The sequence below is a fragment of the Vigna umbellata genome, chromosome 4, assembly GCF_029865625.1.
Source record: "Vigna umbellata cultivar VRB3 chromosome 4, Vumbellata_1.0, whole genome shotgun sequence".
Lineage (NCBI taxonomy): Eukaryota > Viridiplantae > Streptophyta > Magnoliopsida > Fabales > Fabaceae > Vigna > Vigna umbellata.
This window is the reverse complement of record NC_142168.1, coordinates 16,654,599-16,681,848: the sequence shown is the minus strand read 5'-3', so window position 1 is coordinate 16,681,848 and position 27,250 is coordinate 16,654,599. Positions and strand designations below refer to the sequence as shown.

Below are 27,250 nucleotides of genomic sequence, written 5' to 3'. Positions count from 1 at the left end.
TTAGGCATTAGAAGTGACTATTTTCGGTGGTGAGTATTTTTCGTTACGAATTACAAATCACATATGGCTTACTTCTTTCAATTCAGAAAGATATTTGCTGACTCTCTTTAGACAAGTTTCTTCATAAATGCTTCCAAGAAAGAAAAACAAGAAAAAAATTAAATGAGTTTTTTCATCAACTAAAATTAGTTCATACACTAGTTAAAAATACAAATTTAGAGAAACTGAGACAACTTACAAATTAGTTTATGTAAAAGCTAATTATATGTTATGGAGAAACTCATTTCATCATTTATTCTTATTCTCTCCTAAAGTGCTTATGAAAAAATTTGTTCAAACATGCCTTTTGTTATGTATTTTTTAGCTTTGAACGCAAGTCCCAGGGCATTTTATGGTCTTGGATGTTTCTGTTCAAGGTTCACCCTCAAAAACAAACCCAAATGTATCTATTGACTCGTAAGCTTTGGAACCAAAAGTAAACAGTCAGTCACATTTTTGTTCAATTTTGAACCATGGTGTGTCTAAGTAATGGATTATAGCATAATAAAGTTCAGGGGTAAGCAATATGTTTTTTTTTTTTTTTTTTAATTTTGTCAATAGCATTTACTGAGAAACTTTCGTACTGTGGTTTAGTCTCTGATTCTATTGGTTTGATTCTCTTGCAATTGTATCATAGTCTATAAAATGTTTGGTTATATTAATATGGTTCAATCAAATGGTTTAGTTATCTTGTTTACTCTTTGGCTCCAAGTAAACTTATGCGTAAGTTGATCCAAATTATCATGCATTAACAGGTGCAGTGGTGTTATGGGTAAATATGCCGCAGGAGAACTCCAGCCACCCACGATTGGTACGTTATGCATTAGATAATCAAACTCAACTTCTTTTGTATAATCGATCCATGAAACTTCAAATAAAATTTGACTTTTCCCTACCTTTTTTTAATTCTTACATAAGTCCTCCGATCTTATTCAAGTGAAAACTTTGTTTGGACACAATTAGTACAGGTTGGAGATCTACATGAACTAATGATATAGTCATAATAATGTTAATGTGTTGTTACAAAGATTAGTGGAGATTGAATGCAAAGTCTATTAAGAGTATTTAGTGATATTCGTGTGACTCTATATTTGTAATGGTTAGAGCACCCTTATAGAATTCTAACGTCACTATATTTGTTACGGTTGAGCACCCTTATAGAATTCTAAGAGTTATTTTGAGTCTATAAGAGAGGTTGAATATACTACGGAATGTATCCCAAGCCAAAAGGAAAGAAAGAAAGGAAAATAGTATAAAGAGAGAGAACAGTTCAGTCCCCAAATTATCTTCCTCTTTCTCTAGATTTTATACTACAAAAAATTGCACCTTTGGAAACCACAACGAATGTATATAATTGGACGCGCAACCCTCATTCCATAAAAATGTTACCAACCATATTTGAGGGGGATTTGTTATGATCCCACACCAAGTACAAAATGGGCGATGTTCTCCAAATAAGGCTTGGTCAGTTCTCACCTTAAAAGCCTTGTAAGCCTAAATTCACAGTGAACGCATGTTTGATTCCTTCAATTCCAATTTTTAATTGAATGGAAGTATAAAAAGCATTGATGATGATTTTTGTTTCTGTTAAAACAAATTTATAATAAAGAGAAGGATCTTTTCTTAATTGAGTTTATTTTTCCTTAGTTTCTGCACGTGGTTCTGGGAAGCATCCTCAACTCATGCCGTCAACTCCAAGATGGGCAGTTGCTAATGGTGCTGGTGTTATATTAAGTGTTTGTGACGATGAAGTTGCTCGATATGAGACTGCCACTTTAACAGCAGCTGCTGTCCCTGCCCTGCTACTTCCTCCTCCAACAACAGCTTTAGATGAGCATCTTGTTGCTGGATTACCAGCTCTAGAACCATATGCACGTTTATTTCACAGGTTATTCTTAACTCAATACCTCGATAGTTATTTTGTTGTTCCTGGAAGGCACTAGCCTGAGAAAATTTAAATACCAAAATTGTCTAGATATTATGCTATTGCGACTCCCAGTGCAACTCAAAGGCTTCTTCTTGGACTGCTAGAAGCACCCCCATCATGGGCTCCTGATGCACTTGATGCTGCTGTGCAGCTTGTAGAACTTCTTCGAGCTGCTGAAGAGTATGCTTGTGGAATAAGGGTAAACTTTATAATCTTTAAGCAAATTCTAAAGAAGACATGCTTAATAATGTTGAATAAACTTAAATGGGGTAGTTGATGATTAACAGATTTTTTTCTTTATTCGGTTAAGAGAGAAAAGGTCAGGAATTAGTGGTTATTTTTTGTCTTAATTGTAATAATTGGCAGAGCTTAAGGCTTGGAATTGGGAAGCCAAATTCCAGTCCGTAAGTTCAGGTTGTATTGTTTAATTCAATATGAATAAGAAGTGAATCAGAATATTGAAAGCTAAATATTAAATACACAAATTAAATACTAGCTTTGTTTTACGTAATTAGATGCATTTAATACGGTGAATTAAATTCTCCTTAACTAGTTCTTAGGGCACTTGTTATCAGGGTTCTGATCTCTGCACATTAGACAATATTTTGAGATAAAAGCATTGATAAGTTCAATATTTCGTCATTAAAGATTTTCTCGAGCACTAAGTTAGTATTGCAATAAAAATAAGCTGAAACTGGGTTCAGAGAGAACAACAATACAAAAGCCTTTTCTGACAAGATTGGGTTCACTACATGAATGAAAGGATACCGTTGTGTTCTGTTCATTTATTGTTCCATTGTAAGAAAAATGAGGAAAATTTGATGGTGTACAGTCTGAGTGGTATGTAACATTAGAGCTAATATCTAAATTTGCGGCTGTGACATGTAACCTTATGGTTGGTGCAAGTCACATGGATTGTGCATGTAGATTGTTGCAATGTGGGCAAGCAAAAAAAGCAGATGAAGTACACAAATTTGCTTTTATTTTTTATTCTTCTTTTGTAAACTCTGAAAAAGTGCAGTATATAATAAAGAGATATGCAGTGGTGATGGCATAGTAATGTGCATTTTGATGTTTTCGTCTGCAGTAACCTTCTGAAAGTGAAAGCTTCAATCGAATTGACTGATTTACTTTTTCTTGTTCCCTTCTCTGTAATTGTTAATACAGCTCCCTAGAAATTGGATGCATTTTCATTTCTTGCGAGCCATAGGGACTGCAATGTCCATGAGATCTGGTGTAGCTGCAGACGCTGCAGCTGCATTGCTTTTCAGAGTACTTTCTCAGCCTGCTTTACTTTTCCCTCCATTGAGGCAAGTTGATGGTGTCGAAGTTCAACATCAACCTTTGGGTGGCTATATTTCTTCCGACAGAAAGCAGGTTATAACAGTCTTTGCAAGTTGCCTCATTTTCTTTTTCTCATTTTTGTGATGCAGACATAATATTTATTTCTTGATCAGATTGAAGCTGGTGCTGCTGAAGCCACTATTGAAGCTACAGCCCAGGGCATTGCCTCAATGCTGTGTGCTCATGGTCCAGAGGTTGAGTGGAGAATTTGTACCATATGGGAGGCTGCTTATGGCTTGATTCCATTAAATTCTTCAGCTGTTGATCTTCCAGAAATTGTGGTCGCAACACCACTTCAACCTCCCATACTCTCATGGAATTTGTACATACCCCTACTAAAGGTTCTGGAATATCTTCCTCGTGGAAGTCCATCTGAAGCATGCCTCATGAAAATATTTGTTGCTACAGTGGAAGCTATTCTTCAGAGGACATTTCCAGCTGAGTCTATTAGTGATCAAAAAAGAAAAACAAGATACTATTTTGTGGGCTCCGCCTCTAAAAGCCTTGCCGTGGCAGAACTTCGTACAATGGTGCATTCACTTTTCTTGGAATCATGTGCATCTGTTGAGCTTGCTTCACGCCTACTATTTGTTGTCTTAACTGTTTGTGTTAGTCACGAGGTCCAATTCAATGGAAGCAAGAAGCCAAGAGGTGAAGATAATTATTTGGAGGAAGTGATTGAGGATTTACTTGCAATATCTGAAAGCCAGAAAGAAACAAAAAAACGGAAAATGAAGAAGCAAGGTCCTGTAGCAGCATTTGATTCTTATGTTCTGGCTGCTGTTTGTGCCCTTGCCTGTGAGCTTCAGTTGTTCCCTATGATTTCGCGAGGAGACAATCGCTCAGTCCCCAACAAAGTAGAAAAGATAGCCATGCCTGTCAAAATAGATGGATCTTCCCATGCATTGCAGAAATGCATAGATTCAGCAATACGTCATACCCACAGAATTTTAGCAATTTTAGAGGCGCTATTTTCTTTGAAGCCGTCTTCTGTTGGTACCTCATGGAGTTACAGCTCAAATGAAATAGTTGCAGCAGCTATGGTTGCTGCACATATTTCTGAACTATTTAGACGGTCAAAAGCTTGCATGCGTGCTCTGTCTGTTTTGATGCGTTGCAAATGGGATGATGAAATCCACTCTAGGGCATCGTCATTGTACAATCTCATAGATATTCACAGCAAAACTGTTGCATCCATAGTTAACAAGGCAGAACCATTCGGAGCAACCTTAATTCATTCCCCTTTTTGGAAAGATCCCTGTGGTAGTAGTAAAAGACAAATTCAGTTTGAAAATAATAGCCACCTTGACCCTGGGCAGACATCTACTTCATCCTCTATAGATTCATCCCCCTCAGAACTCGGTAAAAGATGTGACAGAACTTCATATTCAAATGAAGCATCGGGATTTGATGCTTCTGATCTAGCCAACTTCCTAACTATGGACAGGCATATAGGATTCAATTGCAGTGCCCAAATTTTTCTTAGATCCAGGCTCGCAGAGAAGCAAGAGTTATGTTTTTCTGTTGTATCACTACTATGGCAGAAGTTGATTGCATCTCCTGATACTCAACCTTGTGCAGAAAGCACTTCTGCTCAACAGGGGTGGAGACAGGTACTATTACATTGTTATACTTTTACCACTACTATCCTCTTTGCTTTTCTTAATTGTGAACGTTTGTTAATTTATAACACTAATTTGTTATACTCTATTCTTCTCGTGCCAGAACTATGCATGTTTTTAATTTATAACAAGTTCTTTTTATTATGTTTTTGGAGTTACTAGTGAAAAGAAAAGACTACTGATGATTGGAATTCATAATAGTAATGCACTGACTCCAGAAGAGTGTATCTTTATTCCACAGGCCATACATGAAAGCATCACCAAATAGCTTACACAGCAACACAAAAAAAATCTAAGTTGAAGATGTTAAAAGATTCATGTTGGAAAAAAAAAATTAAAAAAGGGGAATAATCTGAATATATTGATATCTATCAATTGTTTTCAGCTTTTCACGTGACCTGTCATAGACTTGTAAAGCTTCAACACTGATATCAAAGTCATAATTCAAAGAAAATAGAGCCTTATTTTGATATTTTTGAGCGGGAGAGGAAATGAAACGAAGAGTATCCGATGAATGAGATATTTGAAAATGAAAAGCTAATTCTAGTAATTGTCAGATATAGTGCATGCATAAATTCGTAGCTGAGAGCTGCAAAAGTCAGCTATTAATAAACTCCATGATTGATTGTCATGATTATATACTGTATATAAGACAGCTATTTAGCACAAAACTAACAATCTCACATGTTTGTGTGGATTAAATGCTCCTATTATATTCTTATTTTCCACAGGAAAAAGGTCCATTATTAATCATTCGGTGATTTAATGTGATGTAGGTTGTTGATGCATTATGCAAGGTTGTATCTGCATCACCTATGAAGGCAGCTACGGCAGTTGTTCTTCAGGTCTATTTGTGTTTTTATAAAATGGTTACATAAATAATGACTCTGGATATGGACTTTTAGCCTGGATTGTTAGTACTGTTAATTTCTTAATGTACAGAAAGTTTAAATATCTGTTGCAGAACCAGTGTTCTAAATCAGCTTCCCTTTCCGAAATTTTTTTTGTTAAAATTACATAGTGGACTTGTTGCTTGTCAGGCCGACAAGGAGTTGCAGCCATGGATTGCGAAAGATGACAATATTGGTCAGAAGATGTGGAGAATCAATCAGCGGATTGTCAAATTGATTATTGAACTAATGAGGAATCATGATAGTTTAGAATCATTAGTAGTCGTGGCAAGTGCATCAGATTTACTACTACGAGCCACAGACGGAATTCTAGTGGATGGAGAAGCTTGCACTTTACCACAGCTTAAGGTACCGTGTTCATACATTAGCTTATCCATGTAGTTTCAGAGTTTCAATGTCTTCCAACCAGAAACCTGTCTTCATTTCATGGTACTATGGCAGTAAAAGTTCTTTCAAAATTAAAGACGGGAATGTTTCTTCTAAAATTTTCTTTCTTCATGTTATTTAATATTTAATTCCATTTTTTATATTTAATTCGTTTTGATAAATATATAGGCATATAAAATGATTTTTTGTAGATAAATATTTATCAGTATTTTATGGTACATACATACATAACACACCTCCTACTGACTTATTCATCAATTCATTGCTCCTTCTTCATGTCTTAAAATTAGAAATTGTAGATTTTTGAGAAGGTACTATTTATATATCTCTTTCCCTGGAGGTAAAATAGCAATGTTATATGGAAGACTTTGTATTAAAAGTAATTATATGTGAATGTAAATTTATGTAACATAGTGTGGAGTTGTGCTCAAGTACAACCACAACTGCTTCCTTTTGTACCTTTTTAATTCAAAACTTTCATATAGAAACCTAAAAAAATTGCCCGCCATAAATCAAGTCAGTTATAAAAAATTGAGCAATGTTATCTGGATTATCTTTAAGCTTTTCTGATATTCATGCTTCAAATTTTGGTAAAAATGGCCAGCTATTGGAAGCAACAGCTAAAGCGATTCAGCCTGTGATTGAGTTGGGAGAATCTGGGTTCGCAGTGGCAGATGGCCTTTCAAACCTGTTGAAGGTAAACCAAACTTACCTCATTTGAACTGAGCCTATACTGAATGAAAGTTGTTAGTTTAACCTCAAATCTGGTTCTAATTTACAACTGCATATAAACACAATATATGTTATCAGAATCAAGCAAAAATCAAGATATAACAGAAAGGATCACAAAAGCCTTGCTGAAATTATTCTGTTGTTATCCTGAATTTTTAGCTGTTTGTGTCTGTAAGCGAAGAAACACAAACACTTTTAAATGGTAGTATACTAGCATCTTGTATTGTAATTTATTGTGTTTATAATTAGGGGAAAATGTGTTTTACATATACCGTTGATCAAACTTGATTTTGGTCTCTATCTTTGAAAATGATGAATTAATCATCAAATTGAAAAACTATGTGAATGTAGTCCTTCCTTTAACTTTGTGACAGTAAAAAAATCCCCATTAAATACACATAATTTATAAGTGCGGAGACTAAAACCAAATTTGACAAAAAAAAAAATATAGGGACTCACATTTTTTCCTTATAATTGATTATGCTCACTTTTAAAACATCGATTATCTTTTGTGATTTAAAATTTTTATTTCATGTTAATTTGAAATTACTTTTATTCAGTATGGTATGGTTCTGTCATGTCCTAAAGTTCTCTAAATTTCTATATCCACAACTGTGCATGTTGTGTACATAAAATAGAATGGTTTACCAACCTCCTTGCGCACGTTCACATGCAGTGTCGCCTACCAGCTACAATCAGATGCCTTTCTCATCCTAGTGCACACGTGCGGGCTCTCAGTACTTCTGTTCTTCGTGACATTTTGCATACATGTTCGATTAGATACAGTCCTAAGAGACCGCAAAAGAATGACATTCGTAATCAATACTTCAATTTGGATGTCATTGACTGGCGAGCTGACATAGAAAAATGCTTCACATGGGAAGCTCACAACCAGCTTTCAAATGGAATGTCCACTGAATATCTTAGCACAGCTGCCAGGGATTTAGGCTTTTCAATTTCTATCTGAAATGAAGCCATTTGTAACCATTTAGTCTATGCACTCTACCTTTAAGTAGAATTGCAAAAGCCGCACTTTCTCACACTCTTTTATTGGTTAAAATTTATTGAAGAACACAAAACTGTAAGTTTCAGGTCTTATTTAATGAATCTCTCTTCTAATGTTGTAACTTTTAACAAATTCTGACTAGTAAGAAAGTGTCTTTGAAAAGGTGTCTTAGATAATGTTGCTACCACTATTCTTATCTCACGATTTGTAGAATACCCAATGTTATTTATGTGTAAGAACTTAATGGTTTGGACATAAGTAAACCTTCTTGTTATGTTAACTTTTTTTATAAAACGAGTAGGACATATAAAAAAAATATTTATATTAAAAGAATTATATTTATTTACTTTTAAAGTTAAATTAAAATTCATTAAAAATAAACGAATTTTAATTTTTTATCAAAATTCAAAAACTAATATTACATTTTATCTTTTAGATTATGTTATGCATTTGAAATATTTTATTTGAACTTTACTAATATTTTAATTATCAAATTTAAAATATTATATAAACACAAAAAGTTTTGACATGTTATATTAAGAAGATCTTCATACCCAGCAAGGTAAAATAACTTTTTTTTATTTATGTTAATTGTAACATTTTTTGAGATGTTATCAGTTATTAAAAATCAGTAAAATTTAAAATTTATTATAGTGCAAAAACGTATTTAAAAAACACTTTATTAAATTATATTATTTCAAGTAATAAAATAATGAAAGCAATACTTCAACTATATTGTCTTCCGTAACATTATCTGCTCATGTATAACACATTACACGATCATCACCAATAATTTCATTCACAAGCACACATATGTATGGGGTAAGCAACTGATAAAACAGTCATAACAACAAGATACATACATACTGATTATATCAACTATAATCAAACAGAAACCAAGATATGTATCTTCTTATATACCAATCATAATCAAACACACAACAAGATATATACCTTCTGATTATATCAACCATAATTAAGCACCTTATACATAGCAGTAATAACAATATGACTCCTAATTCTCTAACATAAATAATTCAATCATACTTAATTACTGGATCCTCGATCCCCGATCCTTGAACTTTGATCATCGATCCTTGATCTCTAACTTTTGATGTCATCACTAACATCTCACACATAGACCCTTGATCTATCCACTCATTAGCAATCATGCTAAGTACTTACTATAATCATTATAGTAACACCACTATCAACATAATAAAACCTAGAGCATCTCAAGTACCATGATCATCATCATAGATACATCACTATCATGACTATCACAGTCATGAGCAACACCATGAGCATCACCGTACCATAATACCATAGTGGAAAAAGTCCATCTCATTCCTGTACCCTACCTCACCAACTGTAGTCGCTCTTACAGCCCACCTGTAGCCTCCCCTACAGGACATTTGTAGCCTCCCCTATAGATTATCTCCTTCCAATGCACACAAGACAAAAGGAAACACCTATCTACGGATAGAACCAGGATTTACGAGCTATAACAAGTAGACTTATCCTCTACTCTCATTAGACATCAAGGCAGATAATATTATTTGGAATTTTATTTTCTCTTGAAAAAGATTTTCTATTAGGTTCCTCACTTAGAAAACACTTACCTGCCAACTAAGCATGGATCTTCCACTCGATTTTTTCTTTTACTTGCCACACTCAGTCTCAAAGGAGTGTCTCTTCCCCAGTAACATATAGTCTCAAAGTGGTGTCAATTTTATTCACTTAATATATATTTTTCAATCTTTTAATTTTTTTTATTTATTTATTTGTTTTTGACAGACAATTCTCCAGTAACCAAGTGTAGTGAGTGTCACGATAGAAACCTAAAAAAAATATTTTCTATCTCTCAAATTATCTTCCTTGAGTGTCATAGTGTTAAATCTCACTGTGTAGTGTGTGAAGTTTCCCAACAAGAAATCAGAAATATATAATCATAGTGTGCTTAAAAAAAATATCATTGTACAAATATAGACTCAGAGTTAAGATGATACATTTTCATTTAAACATGAGATGCAATATGCAAATGTAACAATGATGTAAGATGTCATGCACAAGAACACCCCAAGCCTAAATATTTACATGGTCCTGATAACGGTTGAAAAACCGTTATTTTTATGCTTAAAATTGATACCAAAAACGATCTTTAAGACTTAGAAATTAGTTTGAACTCATATTTTTGCTTTAGTTTTGTGAATAAGAGAGTTGAAGGTGAATTTAATGGTTTTGTGCAAGATTCCCTTGATTTTGTAGGCTAATTGAATGATTTGAAAGAAGAATTGAAGTATCGAATGATTGGAATGCTGAAAAGTCAAGTAGTCAACCATAATGTAGAAAAGTCAACCAGTCAACCAGAAAAGTCAACCAGTCAACCAGAATACGGAAAAAGTCAACTAGACGAGTTTTGGGCCATTTTTCTATTATTTTATGATCTGTTTTGGGCCTGGACCCGTTTTATGTTATTTTTATGTCCTATTTAAAGATCCAGATGTCTTAGGGTTTGTATCTTTGGCTGGAGAAGACGCACAACACATTCTTTCCACCCCTTTGGAGGAAGATTTGGATGCTAAGGCTTCCTACTCAACTTTCTAGGGTTTTCTCTTTCATTCTTTCATTATTGTTCATCTAGTTTCACCATGAATATGGTGAACTAAACCTTGTATGGTTGTTGAGGAATCAATGTAATCTTGTGAAACTCTCATATATGGAATTTTGTGTTTAAACATCATATTCATGATACATGCTTTCTTTCATCATTAGTTAGGGTTTTTCCTCTTTGCTCAAAGCATGCATTGTTTAACTCATTCGATGTTATGATTATTGATTTTATTGATATGGACACATACGGTAAAATCTAGATCCAGGGAAACTCTCCCAACAGAAGTATAAACCTAGACATAGGAGAATGATGGTTGGTTGCCTTTAAGCTTCCGTTCACTATAATGCATGATTAATTGCTAGGGAGGCAAGACATTGTAAACTAGTGATTATAATTAGGCTTTCTTCACCGAGACATCGGGTTTTAGGTATTTTAGAGAGTGACATTAACATTGATGTAAAAGAATGATGAATTCCTACATATATGAGAGTGGATAAGATGAAATTGATTACCCCAACAACATACTCACCCATATATTCGTTCCAAGTGTTTGTGTTTTCTCTCCATTGATCAAAATTCATGCATACATGTTTACTTTTTGTCTTTTGCATTTGAAACATAAAACAATTTGTTCACAAGTCTTGAATAATCAGCAAATCATATAACTAACTAGGCCGTGAGTCCTTAGGGAAACGATACTTGGTCTTACCGAGTTTATTACTTGATACGATTCGGACACACTTGTCGAGGGTTAAACAAGTTTTTGGCACCGTTTTTTCGGTGTTCATAAATTTGTCATCAGGTCCCCAATGTATAGAAAGTAAAAAGTGTAGGGGGTACAACTCACAAGATTACTGATGACGAGAGCGGAACATGGTGAAAACTTCTTGCAAGAGTTGTTCAACATTTTTTTTTGATGGAGAAGTTGAGTATCCCGATACTGTATGAACTCTTGATAATGTTGTAGTTATTGAGTTTGGAGTTCAATAATGGAATGCTGGAGATAAGTAAGTGTGTCAACAAATGAGGGTATAAAAACAAGAGGAATTTGAGAAAAGGGTCTTTTTCTTCTCTCTCTCTTTTTTTTTTTTGAAAACATAGAACTAGTGATGGTCATTTCCATGTGGTGATGTGAATGAGCTCCTTTCTTGGGTACAACATGAACAAGACTCACTCATTCACTATCATAAATTGGATAGATAATGCTTGCATCTCATAGTTTAATTACCTCTTTCCTTACCATTTTCTTCATAATGGGGTTGAGCCTTCTTTGTGGTTGACCTATAAGTTTAAAGTTCTCTTCCAATAAATTTTATCCATGCACACAGTAGGACTAATACCTTGCAAATCCTCAATTTTCCACCCTATGGCAAATTTATACTCTCTCAACACCCTTAAAAGTTCATCTTCCTTAATAGTAGTAAGTTCATTGCTCACAATTATGGGGTAAGCTTATGCTCATCTAAGAACTTGTATTTAAGGTGAGAGGAAAGTTGTTTCAATTCTATCTTTGATGTATCTTCTTTTCTGCATAGTTAGCTTCTCTAATACATTTTCCAACATAAACATCTTGTTTCCTTGATTGTTAGGTTGTGCTTGATATTGATATGAAGGTTGTGGTTGATTATATTGGATTGAATTGCTCCAAGGTCTAGTTGGTTGGTGCCTCCAATTTGCATTAAAGTTGATAGAAAAATGATTTTGTTGTTGTCCCACTACATTCACATGTGACATTCACCATTCTGATGCATTCCTCCACAAAAATCACACACTAGAGATATTGTATTAACATTATTTGCTTGCATATTTCCCAGCTTCTGAGTCAAATCAGTGATCTGTTGTGTTAACAACTTGTTTTGGGCTAGGATAGCATCCAAAGTATTAACCTCCAACCCTTCAACTTTTCTATTTTGGTGATCAAACTGTATATTTATTGTGTTGTTTGCCATTAGCTCAAGAGTCTCCAAAGCTTCCTCTGGTGTTTTCAGATTAAATGATCCTCCACTTGCTGCATCCAAAATTGCTTTAAAAGAGGGTGAAAGACCATTGTAGAAAATTTGCACTTGTAACCATTCTGGTAGAGCATGATGTGGACACTTCCTCATTAGCTCCTTGTATCTTTCCCATGCTTCATATAAGGATTTAGTTTCTTGCTCCACAAAGGTAGTGATCTCACTTCTCATTTTAGCTGACTTGGACGGAGGGAAGTATTTGGTTACAAATTTGGTAGCCATATCCTCCCATGTAGAAATACTCCCTTAAGGTTATGATTGAAGCCAACTTTTAGCTTTATCTCGTAGTGAAAAGGGAAAAAGTATCAAGCGAATTGCATCATCTGAAACTCCATTAATCTTCAACGTATCACAAATTGCCAAAAAATTCTCCAACTAAGAATTAGGATCTTCTGAAACTGCACCTCCAAATTGATTTTGTTGGATGACTTGTAACAATGCAGACTTGATTTCAAAATTGTTAGCTTGAATAGGAGGTCTCACAATGCTCCCTTGATAACTGTTAGGATTTGGCATAGAATAATCACAAAGAGTCCTTCTCAAAGGTTTTTCTTCTATCATTGTTGATGTCTCCTCCTCTTGCTTAATTTGTCTTTGTTCCTTTCTTCTTTCTCTCTTTCTCCTTCTTGCACTACTTTTGTTGCTTCTGACAATGCGTTCAATTTATGAATCAAAAAGCAAATCTTCCAAAGCAACAATACCTCACATAAACAACTTAAAGACACAAAAACACTACACAGAAATTACACGACAACAAAATAAACGAACACAATTAAAAACGAAAAGAAGAATTTAGAAACGATTTTTTTTCCTAAAATCTACAACTCAAATCTTAAGCCAATTAGATCACTAATATCAACTAAAATCAATCCCAACAACGACGAAAAAAACTTAATGAACGTTTGGCAAGTGTACCGATCATTATTGTAGTAATAAAATATCGTCATCTAGGATTGAATGAGTTGAGTACTAGATTACTAATTCACATAATTTTGACCAACAAAAATATCAAGTTAAATGATTAACATAAACAAGTGATTGGAATTCAAATAATATAAACAATATTAGAGAATTGATTTCATACGTTCTCATACAACTTCCTCCCCTTTTCAAATTGATGTGTGAATTGTAATTATCCACTTGAGTTTATTAAGAACTTGTTTACCCCTAATTCCTTAGATAGATAAAATTATCTATTGAATTCGAACCCCCAATCCCTTAGGTCAATTACAAAATTCAATAAAATCATGAAGAATAATTATTATCTCAATTGAAAACTAATTAGTTGTGCCCAATTTCCCAATTGTGACAACATCTAATCTGTTCTACTTATAATCGCAAACAATCCCCAATTTCCCAATTGTGAAAATGTTCATAGAGTAGACATTAGAACATAAATAGAAAACTGAGACAATTAAAATTAACAAAACATCAATTGAAAAGGTTAAGAAATTATAATTAAAAGTACTACATCAATCATCTAACAAAAGGAAATTTAGTTCTACATAATGTAAAAATTCAAAATGCAAACCAAAAGAAGAAGAAGAAGTGTTGAAGTCATGGCGTGAACATTGATGTCCTCCTAATATATTCCCTCTTTTCCTTCATGTTTTCAATCCTATATATATATATATATATATATATATATATATATATATATATATATATATATATATCTTCCCTTTTAATCCCCCTTATTCCTCTTTTTAAGAGAGTGATTACTCTCTCTAAGTAACTGTCCTTAATTTCTATTTAATTTAAATCTCTTTAAATCCACGTCATAAAAGAGGTTAGTAACTGCTCTGAAAAATTCCACAGATCATGGAAAAATCCACAATCTGCTTGTGCTCTTCTCTGGATTCAATTTTGTACTTCCTGCCTGAAGCAAAATCCAGAGGTTGTGGAACTGTCCACAGCCAGGTTGTAGAACTCTCTGTTTTGCATCTGCATTTTGTACCTCAATTCATTCCAAGTTGTGATTTTGACACTTAGAATTACCAATCTACAAGAAAAACACAAAATCTCCATGTATGATCCGAAATCAAGATAATGTTTGATGAAATTATTCAATTAATGCAATTATGTATGCAAATGGCCTAAACTAAGATATGAATGCAATTACATTTTATTCACACATCACTACATACAGGAAGGGAGCCCAATAACCCAACACTTACAACATATATTTGCATGAAAGTCCCCAAGCATGATAACTTTGTTTTCCCTTAGATCAAACCCTTTGTTGAGATAACCCAACAAAACATACATAATACATTCATAGGGAAAAATCATCACAAATATTACATAAACCCTATGCTCATTCATACACAAACTCTTACCCAACAATAACCACAGATAATCATAATCATATACACATGTATCTAACAAGGATTACCGATCAAGATAATCAAGAACACATATAACGTACAACCATAAACCAACAAAGGTAAGCTTTCCCATATCTTGGTAATCATAAGGCTTTATTTACAACCCTAAAACACCACCAATCTTCCTTTACACTAAAAGTTTCTTATCCCCCTCTCTCTCTTCTTCTCCCAATGACAATCTCCTCTCTTCCTCTGTTTTCTATCTTTGATTTAGAGTTTCTAGGATTTTTAAACACCAAACAACCTCTTAATTAATTTTTACACCAATTAAATAAAGATAAAATACCCTTTTACCCCTAGGCAAAAACATAAAAATTAAGAAATAACATAACAATTGTGTTATAACAAAAACACTAATTTTCAAATAAAAACCTAAAGTCTCAAAATTACTTTATTTTTAAAACTCTTATTTTTCCTCCTCTTACATTAATAACTTTTCTTTCTTTAAATAAAATATTTGAAAAACATATGTATAATTATACTAGTTTTTCATATGGTCATCTAACAAACAAAACATCATAATGTCAACGAATGAGAGAAATCAAAATAAAAATATTTTTTAGGCACTAAAATGATTTTTTTTAATTGAGGATTGAAAAGCAAAATATGCAATTTTATCATGATTAAGAGTGTGTTTTTTTAAGATGGATTTGAGAGAGACTCAATGGATAAATTTGAGTGAAAATAAAATAAACGGATTTAGAAGTGAAAATGAATGGATTTAGAATGAAATTTCTAAGAGTTTTATGATTAATATAAAAAATTTAATAGATTAAAATATAAAATTATCTTTGTATCATTTATAGATATTATTATTATTAATAATAATATTGTTATTACTATTATTTAATAATATTATTATCTATATATATATATATATATTTTATATGTGTGTGTGATGAAACAACCAATTTCAAAAGTTTGAAAAGGACTGGAATGGTTCCATGTACACTTTTGAAAAGAGATTCCCTCCTTCATGAAATCGGTTCCAACAAAAACAACTAATTCTCTTGTTGAAGCCCTTAAATACAAAATCTATGGTGGGTTGGATCTATATGAATCTTATAATATCTTAAACTACTCCAACCAAAAACAATTATGTTGCACATGATATTTTTAGTAAAGTTATTTTTGTAAAATCATACATTTCACTCACAAATCTCTTTACATAAAGCAGGATGAAACGAGAGATTGATCTTGCTATTCCACACTCACACTTGTCTGCAAATCATTCCATATGAACAAAAAAGACTATAACTAATCGACGTCTCCTATTTCATCGAAATAATGAATCCATGAAAAAGAACCGTCTAATTTATCAAATATGAATAAATGGTTGAGTCCATTACAAAATTAAAAATTTAATCAAGAACATGGCAAAATAAGATTAAGGACCATAAATAAAATTTACAAATATTTGAGAAAAAAAATATTTATTATATATATATATATTCTTCAATAAATAATGTTTTAAATTATGAAAAATTACATTTTTAATATTTTATACATATTATTTTATTATGTTCACAACCTTCTAATTGCCTATACTTCTAAAAGAGGGAATTGTGATTATAAAATTTCAATTTGGGTTAATATATTTATCTTATAAAACAAAACAAAAAATGAGAAGGGGAATGTAAATTGGTGTTGCAACTAATGTAATATTTGCTCCAACTTCAAATGAGTGCTTTGGTGAGATGAAACAAATTGATAGAGAATCAAGTTAGAGAGCAAAACGTGTAGAAGTTTTTTTACCCACAAAACACCTTCTCTAACTTCTAAACATTCAATTTGATGGGTTAAAACACGTTTTCAATCCAGTAAACAAATATTTTTTCTAAATTAAAAAAAAAGATAAAAAACGAGATTAATCTTAAATTGTAAAGGCTAAATCCTTGATTAAGTTTATTTTTATTTTTAATTTACTTAGTAATTTAGTTTTAACATTTGAATTTTTTATTTTTAAATTTATTTTTCACTTACCTTTTAAAAAACAAGTTAACGTGATTTTTTTCATTACATTACATTAACATAAATTACATTGACATTAAAGTTACATGTGAAAAATTTAAGTTTGTTGTTACATATTAAAATTTAAATAACTATTTATTTTAAAATTGCTTTAATTTTAACACTTAAACATTTTTTAAATAAAATATAGTTCAGATTTTGATACCAATAAAATAAAATTTTAACATATAATATTTTCAACTCAATTAATTCCTTTTGAGATATAGAACCAAAATATTAATTAAAAAAAAATAGCGTTTCATGAGCAAAATGGTCATTGCACCTTTTCTCTCTATGCTCTGCATGAAAACCCTAGTGAATAAAATTGAGTGATGAGAGCAACAATAACAGGGAGAGCACGGAACGGAAACCTTATATACAAATCCCCTTCACCGAAGAAAATGGTACCGTTCCCATCTTTTTGCAATTTCAAAACTTGGGTTTTTCTCTTTTTGCAATTTCAAAAATGTTTTCTTTGGCTGTGTTTGGAGAATTGAGTTTTGATATGGTCTTGATTGCAGTCTCTGGTGGCAAACGAGGATTTCCAGCACATTCTGCGTGTGCTGAACACGAACGTAGATGGTAAGCAGAACATAATGTTCGCTCTTACCTCTATCAAAGGTATTGGCAGACGATTCGCTAACATTGTCTGCAAAAAAGCCGATGTCGACATGAACAAGAGGTTCGGTTTCATGAAGCCATTTTCTTTTTATACTTTATATATTCGTAAAATCTTATTGAATAACTTTCACGCATAGGGATCAGATTCAACATGTGTTGCATGTATACAGACCAAGATTTCATTTTAATATTTTTCTAAGAATTTTTTCGGGAGGAAGATTTAAGATAAGAAAAATATTTTTTTATTTCTATGACTTAAACCTTGGAATTAAATTTTATGTTATGTTAGTATGATTCATAGAGAGGTGCATTTGTATAACACCCAATTCTTAAGTTATGATCCTGCAATTTGGCTGTTTTACATGTAAGGGGTCAATTTGAGAATTTGCTGCATATGATATGCAGAAAGTAGATTTCATGTTTAGCCTTTCATTTGGGTTGGATCCTGAAAAGGGTTTGTCAGTTATATTATTCTCGTTCGAGCAGGGTCAAGGTCAACTGTCTGTGTGTCATCCAAAGTCAAAGTATTGTTCGATGAGGGGTCTCCCGTGCGCCATGCGTGTCCAAACCGCTCCGGATGTCAAAATAGATCAAATTAGACCGATAACAATGAATGCTGTAATTAATGTGTAATCTATTTTCTTACCTCAAACTTTTATAGATTTATTGATGGACTCTTGATCAAGGTTGGCTTAACTATAGCCCACATGTAGATAATTGCCCACATGTAGATAATTCAGACTGGTCGATCTGATGAACTGCCGCTTGATTTGTCAGATAACCACCCGGTTATCTTGTCGTCCTGCATTAGGTCTGATGAGCTACTATCGAGTCTGTTAGGTAATCTTCCAGGCTTAGTGACTTGAAATCGGGACGTTTGGTTGATCATCCAGGCTTGCGATTTGTCACCAGCTTGGTGATTTCCGGTTGTGGTTGACCGGACAGTTATACCATTAGTTACAAAAGTTAGATGCCAGTCTTTAATTGCTTTTGGTGTTGTTCTTTTATGATAATTAGAACGAGAACCTATGATGGTTACAAAGCTTTGTTATGATTTTCTTTATTGACATAATTTTTGTTTCTTCTTTAATTTGATGATGTTTTTATTGGGATGTGCTCTGTTAATTTCACTTTTTAGTTGGATTTTGATTTTAATGAATTTTGGTTGTTTGTTTTAAGGGCTGGTGAATTGAGTGCTGCCGAGTTAGATAACCTTATGACTGTGGTTGCCAACCCAAGGCAATTCAAGGTCCCGGATTGGTTTTTGAATAGAAAGAAGGACTACAAGGATGGGAAGTATTCTCAGGTGGTTTCAAATGCACTGGATATGAAGTTGAGGGATGATTTGGAGCGGTTGAAGAAAATCAGGTGAATTTTTGAACCTTGGTTGAGGAAGTCTTTCTATTAAAAGGGGTGATTTCTTGTTCTATTAGGTTGGGATTGATGGTTTTCAGTATAGTTCTAGCCATTTGATATCGATGAAGGTTACCGTTGTACTCATTAGTGTGGAGTGATGCTCATTCTGTTCAAAACAAGCCTGTGTAGACAAAGCCTTGTTGACGATTACAGATCTATCCCTAAAGTGTATAAGTTGAACATGAAGATAAGCTCAAGAGGCTCAAAAATCATCTGCTTGATGATGTCTGATGAATGAATCATTTTCTAATTATTATGTGATGAAGCATTCTGATGGATTTCTATTTGTCCCATTTTAATTTGGATTTATGCTGTTGATCGTCTTCTTCTTTTCTTGATTGTTTAACTGTTTGCCTACCTTTTTGACAGTGAAGAATGATTCTTATAGTCTAGGACTGGATATATACTGTAAAGAAAGTATTTAAAAAGTAGTTTTCTGATTGTTACTAGCTATCACTAATAACTCCTGTACTGTCTAATTGATAATTTTTTGTGGCTGTTGTAAGATAACCTATTAAACTTGGACAATATTCTGGTGTTATTGTTCTTGTACACAAATAGTTTTACCATGACATGAGATATTCTTACTATTATGCAGAAATCACCGTGGTTTGAGGCACTACTGGGGTCTTCGTGTTCGAGGTCAGCATACCAAGACAACTGGTCGCAGGGGTAAAACTGTTGGTGTCTCTAAGAAGCGTTAAGCAGTTACATTTTTGCTATGAGGATTGATATTCGTTATCGAAGCAAATTGAGTTTTCTACTGGTTGTTTAGTGCAGTGGTTTCAATATTTTTTTCTGCTTTATCTGTTTCATGGTGTTGAGATTGATTTTATTGAACTTGAATTGTGCCAACGAAGTGCATAAACAGGAAAGATATAGCTAAAAGTGAACTTAAAACAAATAAGAGTAGAAAGTGAATTTATTATGAAGTTATTTTGTGGAATGACAGTTAAATGAAATAAACGTAAATAAATAAGTAAATTTTAATTTTTTTTAACTTATATTACAAGCACTATTTTTTCTCTTCCTCCAATTTGGAAAGCATGTTATTTACTTAATTGACCATTCCGTTACTTTTATGTTGTTTAAATTAGAGGGAGAAATGGAAAAGAATGAAGTTGTTTAGACAGGGGGATAAGAGTGAAAATAGATTTGAGATAAGAGGGATAAGAATGAAGTTATTATGTAAAAGTTATAAATATTTTATTTGTTATTATTTGTTATTAATATTTTATTTTTACTTATTATTTATTATTTCACAACTTAGTTTATCATAGTAAAAGTTATAAATATCCAAAAATAATTAGCAATATAATTAATTATATTAAATATAAAATTGATTATGGGTAATTATTAACAAAATATTTATAATATAATCTACGAAATTCTACGGTCTTGATATGGTTTATATGCTACATGAAAAAACTCCTTTATAATAACACAGATATCACAATAAAAAATATATCGTTTAACAAAACTAATATTTATTGATAAAAAAAAAGAACGTTAAAAGTATTTTGATTTTTGAGTAATGATAAGACGAAGTATATTTACAATCAAGTTTTTTCACTTTTATATGTTTTTTCACGTCCAATAGTTGGTGCAAATTTTTGTTTAGGATAAAGAAGTAAAACAAAATGAAATCAATGCTTATGTTTCCCAAATTGAGGAGGTGAAACAAAGGTCAATTGTACAAAAATGAAAGAATAGCTTCATGTGACATAAAATGTGTTATGTACGAGTAGTTGAAGAAGATAGTTGCACTAGGGGCATAGTCTCGTGGATATGGTGACATAATAGAAGAATGATTCAAAAGCAACAAAGGAAGACCAAAAGAAGGGTAGTCATGGATTATATTTTTTAAAATTTAATCTAAATTCAATCGAAATAGATTAGATTTATAATTTAGATATATTTTAACTAAATCAATAAAATTTAAATTTTTCTAATACAAACTAAATTAGATAAAATTTATATTGATTGAATTCACTTGGTTAATTAATCAAATCCAATGAAATCAATCTCATTATCTTATTATTAGATTCATTCGACATAGATTAAGCTGACTTGAGCCAACTTTGACTCGACTCAACATAGGTCTTGATTTAGTTCACTTAACTTGACTTGTGTTTGGGTTGTCTCACCTCAACATTGTCCAGATCTAACTAGACTTAACCTTAGCTGATTCGGCTTGATCTACTACTTGAGTTGACATGGCTCAACCTTCAGTATCGACCAACTTGGACTTACCTTTAGTCCTTGATCGACTCGACTTAACCTTTGGCCCATATTAATTTTGCTCAGCCTCTAATCCATACTGATTCTACTTGACCTTTGGCCTGAACTAATTTGACTTGACTTTTGGCCTCGGTTAACTCGACTTGACCCTCGACCTTGATTGACTTGACTTGATTCTTCACTCCGAGCCAACTCGGTTTGACTTACTACCCAAAAAAACTTGACTTAACCTTCAACATAAGTCGACTTAGCTAAACTTTTAGCTCGACTCGACTCTGGTAGACCTTGAATCTAAACTGATGTAGTTTGACATGGCCCACCTTGACTTAACTTAGATGCGCTTTCATTTTTTATTTTCAAATCTAGAGAATGTTCAATATAAATTGAAATCAAATACAATTAAGTAGATTGGATTTAAAATCTAAAAATATGAATTTAGATTTGATATAAATCCATATAAATAAACTTAAATATATGAAATTGTATTATTATGGATTACATTTTACAATTTTTTTTTCTCACCCTCACCAACAATAAGAAGAGATAAAGGGTCGAAATCCATGATAATAAATCACTCGTTAAACTACACATTCCTCTAAATCGCAAAATACATAATAGGAGGATGTTGTTGTAGCAAAATTCTTCGGAATTGGCAATTATAAAAAAATCACTATATTTGAAATTTCCATAAAATAGTAAGAGAATCCACTACATACAAAAAACATTTCTCCCATCTTCATATGTTGTCAGAATTCAACATTATGACACCACTTTTATCTCATCAATTGTGTCCTAAACAATTAATGACCATAAAGTTAAAATCTAGTCTTAATGTGTAACACTCCATACATAAACTTGTTCAATGGAACGCTCATTGCCCAACTTTTGTTGTTGCCTTGAGACTCTAATAGTCCTTGCTGGTGTTGGCGATGATGAAAATTTTGGTGACATTCTTTATCCTTCTGTAACGTATCTCTCATTTGAATAACATTTTTCATAAAATATCTATTATAATACCCTTCTACAAATTTTCCAGGTTTCTCACCTTCATAACAGACAATTGTTATTGCATGTTTATAAGAAATACCTACATTATCCCAAAAAATACAACAATATATAATATGCACACACAATCAAGCTTCCATCTAAATTATTCTTAAGTCCCTATCCCTTCTGTTTAAGCAGCCAAACATTTTTCAATATCATTTTCAAATGTCATTTCTAAATAGTAATAGTGACTAAAATCCAATTAAAAATATTATCAATGACCAAAATAATCAAGATTTCTTTTTTAGGGACTAAAACCAAAAGGGGTGTATATTATGATGGTGATTAAGTTAATTAAGCAAAATAGAACAATCTCCTCTTGGTAGTATAGATAAGGAAAATCTTATGACTACATTGGATTTGGTAAATCCACCAAAACGAAACGAGATATTTAAGCAGGCAAATACTCTTATTTAAGGATTAAAGACATCTCTACCAAACATCAAAGATGTGAGAAGAATACTAAAAGCTTGTATGCCTTAATGTGTTTCACACATGAATGACTGAATCAATTTCAACGGCACACTGTTAAAGTACAGTACAAGTTTCGAAAAAGGACTCAACAAAGAATATAATATATTCATCTATTTTTCCAAAGATGAATTTTTTTGCTGGGAAGCTAGATCTATAAGGAAATATCAAATGGCCCTAAGAATACAAAGAGATAAAAATTTTATGAATTACAAAATGTGGTTGAAAATAATTAGGAACCAATGAGGTTTAATTTAAAATAATTATAACACTTTCCTAGAATCAGCTATCTTCGTATGCTCAACTTTGGCAAATAATGCACCCCACTTGAAAACAACAAAAATTAGTGAATATTGTTTAAACTATCATGTTTCTGTTTTGTTGGTGGGAAGAGAATGGCCCCGGCGCTCCTTTCCACCAGGTTTGGATGAGGCATTGCCATACCAAATCATTCCAACTATAGCTATAAACATTCCAAAAACCACTTGGAGATTGAGATTCTCTTTACCAAAGAAAAAGAACCCCATGATTAAAACAAGTATTGTCTTCATATGTCCCAGTACTTGAAAGGAAACAGCAGTGAATCTGCCGATGCAGATAAATTGGCTCAGGTTGGTACCAACTGCAATGGTGCATGACAGAAATATGAATATCTGCCAAAACCAAGACAAAGATGATTCAGCAATTCGGTAAAAGTGTTAGTGTATCAAACAACAAAAGTAAAAAATGTCATGCATGAGCTCTTATTGTTTATCATGTTCATCTACATTTCAATTAAATAAAGTAAATACTAGTGAGTCAACACCTAAATTAGGTTCTTCAATTTGGACCCTATACAAATTTGTTCCAAAAAAATTTCTTTCACTCTTGCACCAGTGTATCAAATTTTGTTGATTTTCCCCTCAAAAGTTGTAAGCTATTGATGAAATGTGATTGATCTGTTTATGAAAGTCATATCATATATGCTAAATGCTAAACATATTAACTTCTAGAGGCCAAAGGTGCAAAAGCAGAAATATGGAAGAGATAAGAATGTAGCTACGTAGGAGTGGTCACAGAAAAAAAAAAACTTGAGATAAAAAATTAATATTAGAGATAAAGTAGGAGTGACAACTATTGACAGAAGGATGGAAGAATAATGCCTAAGATGACTTAGACATGTGAGATGAAGATAGTGGAGGACCCTGTTATAAGAGTGATCAGATGGATGATAGCCCAATAATTAGAGTTACAAAACCACCATGTAAAACCCAAAGTGAAACCAACAAAATGGATTTAGATCTAAATGATCTCTTTGAAAAATAGGATTTTTATAGACATGATGGATTAATTTGATATACATAGCCAACCAACGTTAACAGAGAAAGAGCTTCTCTGTTGTTGTAATTCTATGTATAAGAACTCTTTCAGAAGCCTAGCATAAGCCCAAATTTAACAACATGAACATTTTTCCATCATCCACAACTTACCGACGAGGCAGTCTTATAGTCATATTTGTCAACTCTTGCGTTTGTCAACCAAAAATCTAGAAAAGGTCCTAATAACAGTAGTGATGCGGCCTGTGCAGGTGCTGTATGTGCCAATAGGTTGAAAGAACTTAGAGAATACTTCCTTTGAAGATAATGAACATACTGCATATAAAAAGTTTAAGAATTCATCAGTACCAGGTACAAATTAAAAAGATACAATTCAAATTAAGGTATAGTGAGTTACACAGAAGAATAAACATTAGTCTGAAATAAGTTGTGCATGCATCTTAGAGAAATAGCATATATTTGTGAGATTACAGTGCTACTTAAATTTGGAAGCAAATAAAATGGCACATAGAGAAATGTCATACGTACATATTGTTGCATAGAAGTGCTCCACACTGCAATGAAGGCAGCAATGAATCCTCTAGCGTTAACACTCACATCAGTAACAGTGCAAACACCAACACCCAAAAGAACAACACCTATGCTCAGTTTCGTGTCTCTTGAATACCGAATCTTGTCGAGAACAACTTCCAACAGGCATGATACAGGGATCATACTTAACTTTGCAATCTGCCAATGGTTAAAAAGTGGATATAACTTCTGAACGCATTAATGAACAAACCAATAGTTAAAGCTAAGCCCAACTCACTTGATAAAATCCAACTGAGTTCCACATTAAACTAATATTCATTCCAACAATAGAGAAGTTGGCAAAGACAACAAATTTTAAGAGTTCTGGCAAGGGTAAATGAGAAGGCTGGACAAATCCCAGCATCTTTAGTATGATTGTCATTAAAGTTGTGGTAGCGAAGTGCATGCCTGTTAATGTTGTAGCTGCAAATGGTGATAGACAAAATGCATTAAAATATAAGAAATTAACATTATAAAATGGTCATAACCTGGGAAACGGAATAGTAGACTAATAACAGAGATGTCATTAAGAAATTGAAAAGGGAACTTATTTACCAAAACTGAAGCCATGAGTGGCCATCAAAGCTTTGTTTACAATGATAATTCCAACAGATGTAACAACATTGAACATCCATGCAGCTGCATCCACCGCCGCCTTGTCCTCAGCCTTGCGAGCTGGAGCCATGTTCTTTCTGCTTCTCAAACTTTACCACTGGTGTTTCCTACCTATACTCCATAGCACTCTATCCACAATAAAATGACATGCCAGTCAATTCATCTAGCAAAAAAAGAAGCCTGGAAAAGTTGAAGGAGAAAAATAAATTTTCAGATCTAGATTAAATTATTGAAAATCAATCATTCCACATAACAAGCAACTGTAATCTAAATCATCTTATGACATTCAAAAGGATCAGAAACTACAAAGTGAAAGAAAGGCTATCCATCTCGTAATTTTTAACTTCCTGGTAATTTATTCATGAAACTAGCAATGATTAATGTGTAAACTCTAGAACCTACCCCTTTGTTCTGTCTTATGTGTGAGAAAAGGTCTATTTTGGTAGAAATTTGACACCAACAGAATAAGGGAATTGTTACAGACTAGATATCAGCATTACTCATAACGTTTATAACAAAAATTACGTACTCATAAGATACAGCCAAGATTCATAATACTTCAGACCTGATTGGGTACAAGTTAGAAGTGTTTTCAAGAACTTCTCTACTGGAAATATAGAGCTTTGCCAGTATAGAAGCTCTCCAAAACTCTTCTAGCCTATCACTATTTCAAGGTTTAAATATTAAAACTAAATAATCCACATCATATCCGTTGATGATATTCACGTAACATCACATCTTCATTTTCTCAACCATACTCAGCAAATTGCATTCTTCTTCTGGTCAAGGGATAATTCACAAAAACACAAATATGATTTGCAACCTCGAAACAACTATGGCAAATATAGGCCAACTTACAGACTAAAATCTTAAAAGAATAACACGAAGAATAAATTCCATTGACAAAATCACATTACATCTTCAAAATATCGTGGCTTTCAAGTTCACATGATCCTGACAGTTTTAAAATGCAGAAGTTCATCATAAGAAAACTATGCTGTTCAGATTAGCACCAGATCTGCGAGAAAATAGATTTAACACACCAAATTTTGAACAAAGTACAACCCCTTTGAATAAAAAATGTCAATTCAAATTCTGATTTTCATTTACCAAGTGATAGATGCCTAACAACAAAATTCATCGATCACGGCTGGCAGCAGTTACATCAGATATCGAAAATTATCATTCACCCATACCAAGATTTCACAATGCAACGTAACTTTCACCTCTAATCACAAAATAGAGACATCACATTCTATTTATGACATCCACCACAGCTAGATCCACAGAGGGGTCTCAGATCCAGAATGGTAGCATTCAAAAATTAGTTGAGAGACGGATGAGATCAGGGAAGGGACAACCTCGTATTCATAAAATTCTATTTTTCCACGGGTTCAGCGTCAGATTGCAAACTTTTAAGATTCAGTTCAAGAATGGGGTAGGGAAAAATCACAAATAAGAGGGTGATAAAGAGAGAAGGAGAAGCTTACCGTTCATTGACGTGTCACTGTTGATGCTGATAGCGTGAGAAAATGGAAGAGAAATGAAACTTTTGATTGTGTTGAGATTTGAGGTTCGAGTTTCTCACTTTTTTTTTCTGTGGGAATGGTACGAAACCAAAACATTCCTTTTGGTTTCTATTTTATTTCAAGTTAAATTCTCAATTTTTTTTATTTAGTATTAGGTTTCTTTATTCATAAAAAAAATATTAATTTGGTCATATAGTTTTCATAATGTTAAGTTGTCTCTTTGTATAACTGATTATAACTGCGTTAGTGAAATGAAAGATGTGATTTATTTTTCTTAAACATTATTAGGACAATTAAATATAGGATTAAATATGTTTGTAAGTTTTTATTTTTGTTAATTTTGTGTAATATATGAGATTTTTTTAATCTGTGAGGTGATTTCAAAATTCGTAATGTATATTTAATTTTGTTATTTTTCACAACTTTGTTTAAA

General features: G+C 32.7%; 3 protein-coding genes and 1 non-coding gene across 7 annotated transcripts in view; 3 read left to right on the top strand and 1 right to left on the bottom strand.

The window, feature by feature from the left end:
• Nucleotides 1-8,100, top strand: part of LOC124838849 (protein GIGANTEA-like) — a 23,542-nt gene extending 15,442 nt beyond the window's left edge. For 2 of the 4 annotated variants that reach the window (XM_047314543.2, XM_047314544.2), the window contains 10 exons: nucleotides 1-29; nucleotides 795-850; nucleotides 1,687-1,927; nucleotides 2,015-2,165; nucleotides 3,134-3,343; nucleotides 3,424-4,923; nucleotides 5,709-5,777; nucleotides 5,973-6,191; nucleotides 6,835-6,927; nucleotides 7,639-8,100. The exon at nucleotides 1-29 is cut by the window's left edge and continues 246 nt beyond it. In XM_047314543.2, coding sequence (XP_047170499.1) covers nucleotides 1-29; nucleotides 795-850; nucleotides 1,687-1,927; nucleotides 2,015-2,165; nucleotides 3,134-3,343; nucleotides 3,424-4,923; nucleotides 5,709-5,777; nucleotides 5,973-6,191; nucleotides 6,835-6,927; nucleotides 7,639-7,929 — 2,859 coding nt within the window. In that variant the 3' untranslated portion in view covers nucleotides 7,930-8,100. Of the gene's footprint in view, nucleotides 30-794; nucleotides 851-1,686; nucleotides 1,928-2,014; nucleotides 2,166-3,133; nucleotides 3,344-3,423; nucleotides 4,924-5,708; nucleotides 5,778-5,972; nucleotides 6,192-6,834; nucleotides 6,928-7,600 lie in introns of all 4 variants that reach the window. The other 2 variants (XM_088112165.1, XM_088112164.1) reach the window with 2 other exon arrangements.
• A 4,561-nt stretch (nucleotides 8,101-12,661) lies between these two features.
• On the top strand, nucleotides 12,662-12,768 carry LOC124838852 (small nucleolar RNA R71). The gene has a single exon (XR_007028874.1). It is a non-coding gene; the product is annotated as a small nucleolar RNA R71 (small nucleolar RNA).
• Nucleotides 12,769-17,255: 4,487 nt separating this feature from the next.
• On the top strand, nucleotides 17,256-19,960 carry LOC124838848 (small ribosomal subunit protein uS13z/uS13y/uS13x-like). Its single transcript, XM_047314542.2, has 4 exons — nucleotides 17,256-17,395; nucleotides 17,513-17,673; nucleotides 18,792-18,980; nucleotides 19,627-19,960. The coding sequence occupies exons 1-4, from the start codon at nucleotides 17,324-17,326 to the stop codon at nucleotides 19,730-19,732; spliced, it is 528 nt and encodes a 175-aa protein (XP_047170498.1). The 5' UTR covers nucleotides 17,256-17,323; the 3' UTR covers nucleotides 19,733-19,960.
• A 2,807-nt stretch (nucleotides 19,961-22,767) lies between these two features.
• LOC124838851 (UDP-rhamnose/UDP-galactose transporter 6) lies at nucleotides 22,768-26,923 on the bottom strand. Its single transcript, XM_047314546.2, has 6 exons — nucleotides 26,779-26,923; nucleotides 25,229-25,468; nucleotides 24,912-25,096; nucleotides 24,632-24,832; nucleotides 24,257-24,418; nucleotides 22,768-23,440 (listed from the first exon to the last, which is right to left on the bottom strand). The coding sequence occupies exons 2-6, from the start codon at nucleotides 25,356-25,358 to the stop codon at nucleotides 23,153-23,155; spliced, it is 966 nt and encodes a 321-aa protein (XP_047170502.2). The 5' UTR covers nucleotides 25,359-25,468; nucleotides 26,779-26,923; the 3' UTR covers nucleotides 22,768-23,152.
• Between the last annotated feature and the right edge of the window lie 327 nt (nucleotides 26,924-27,250).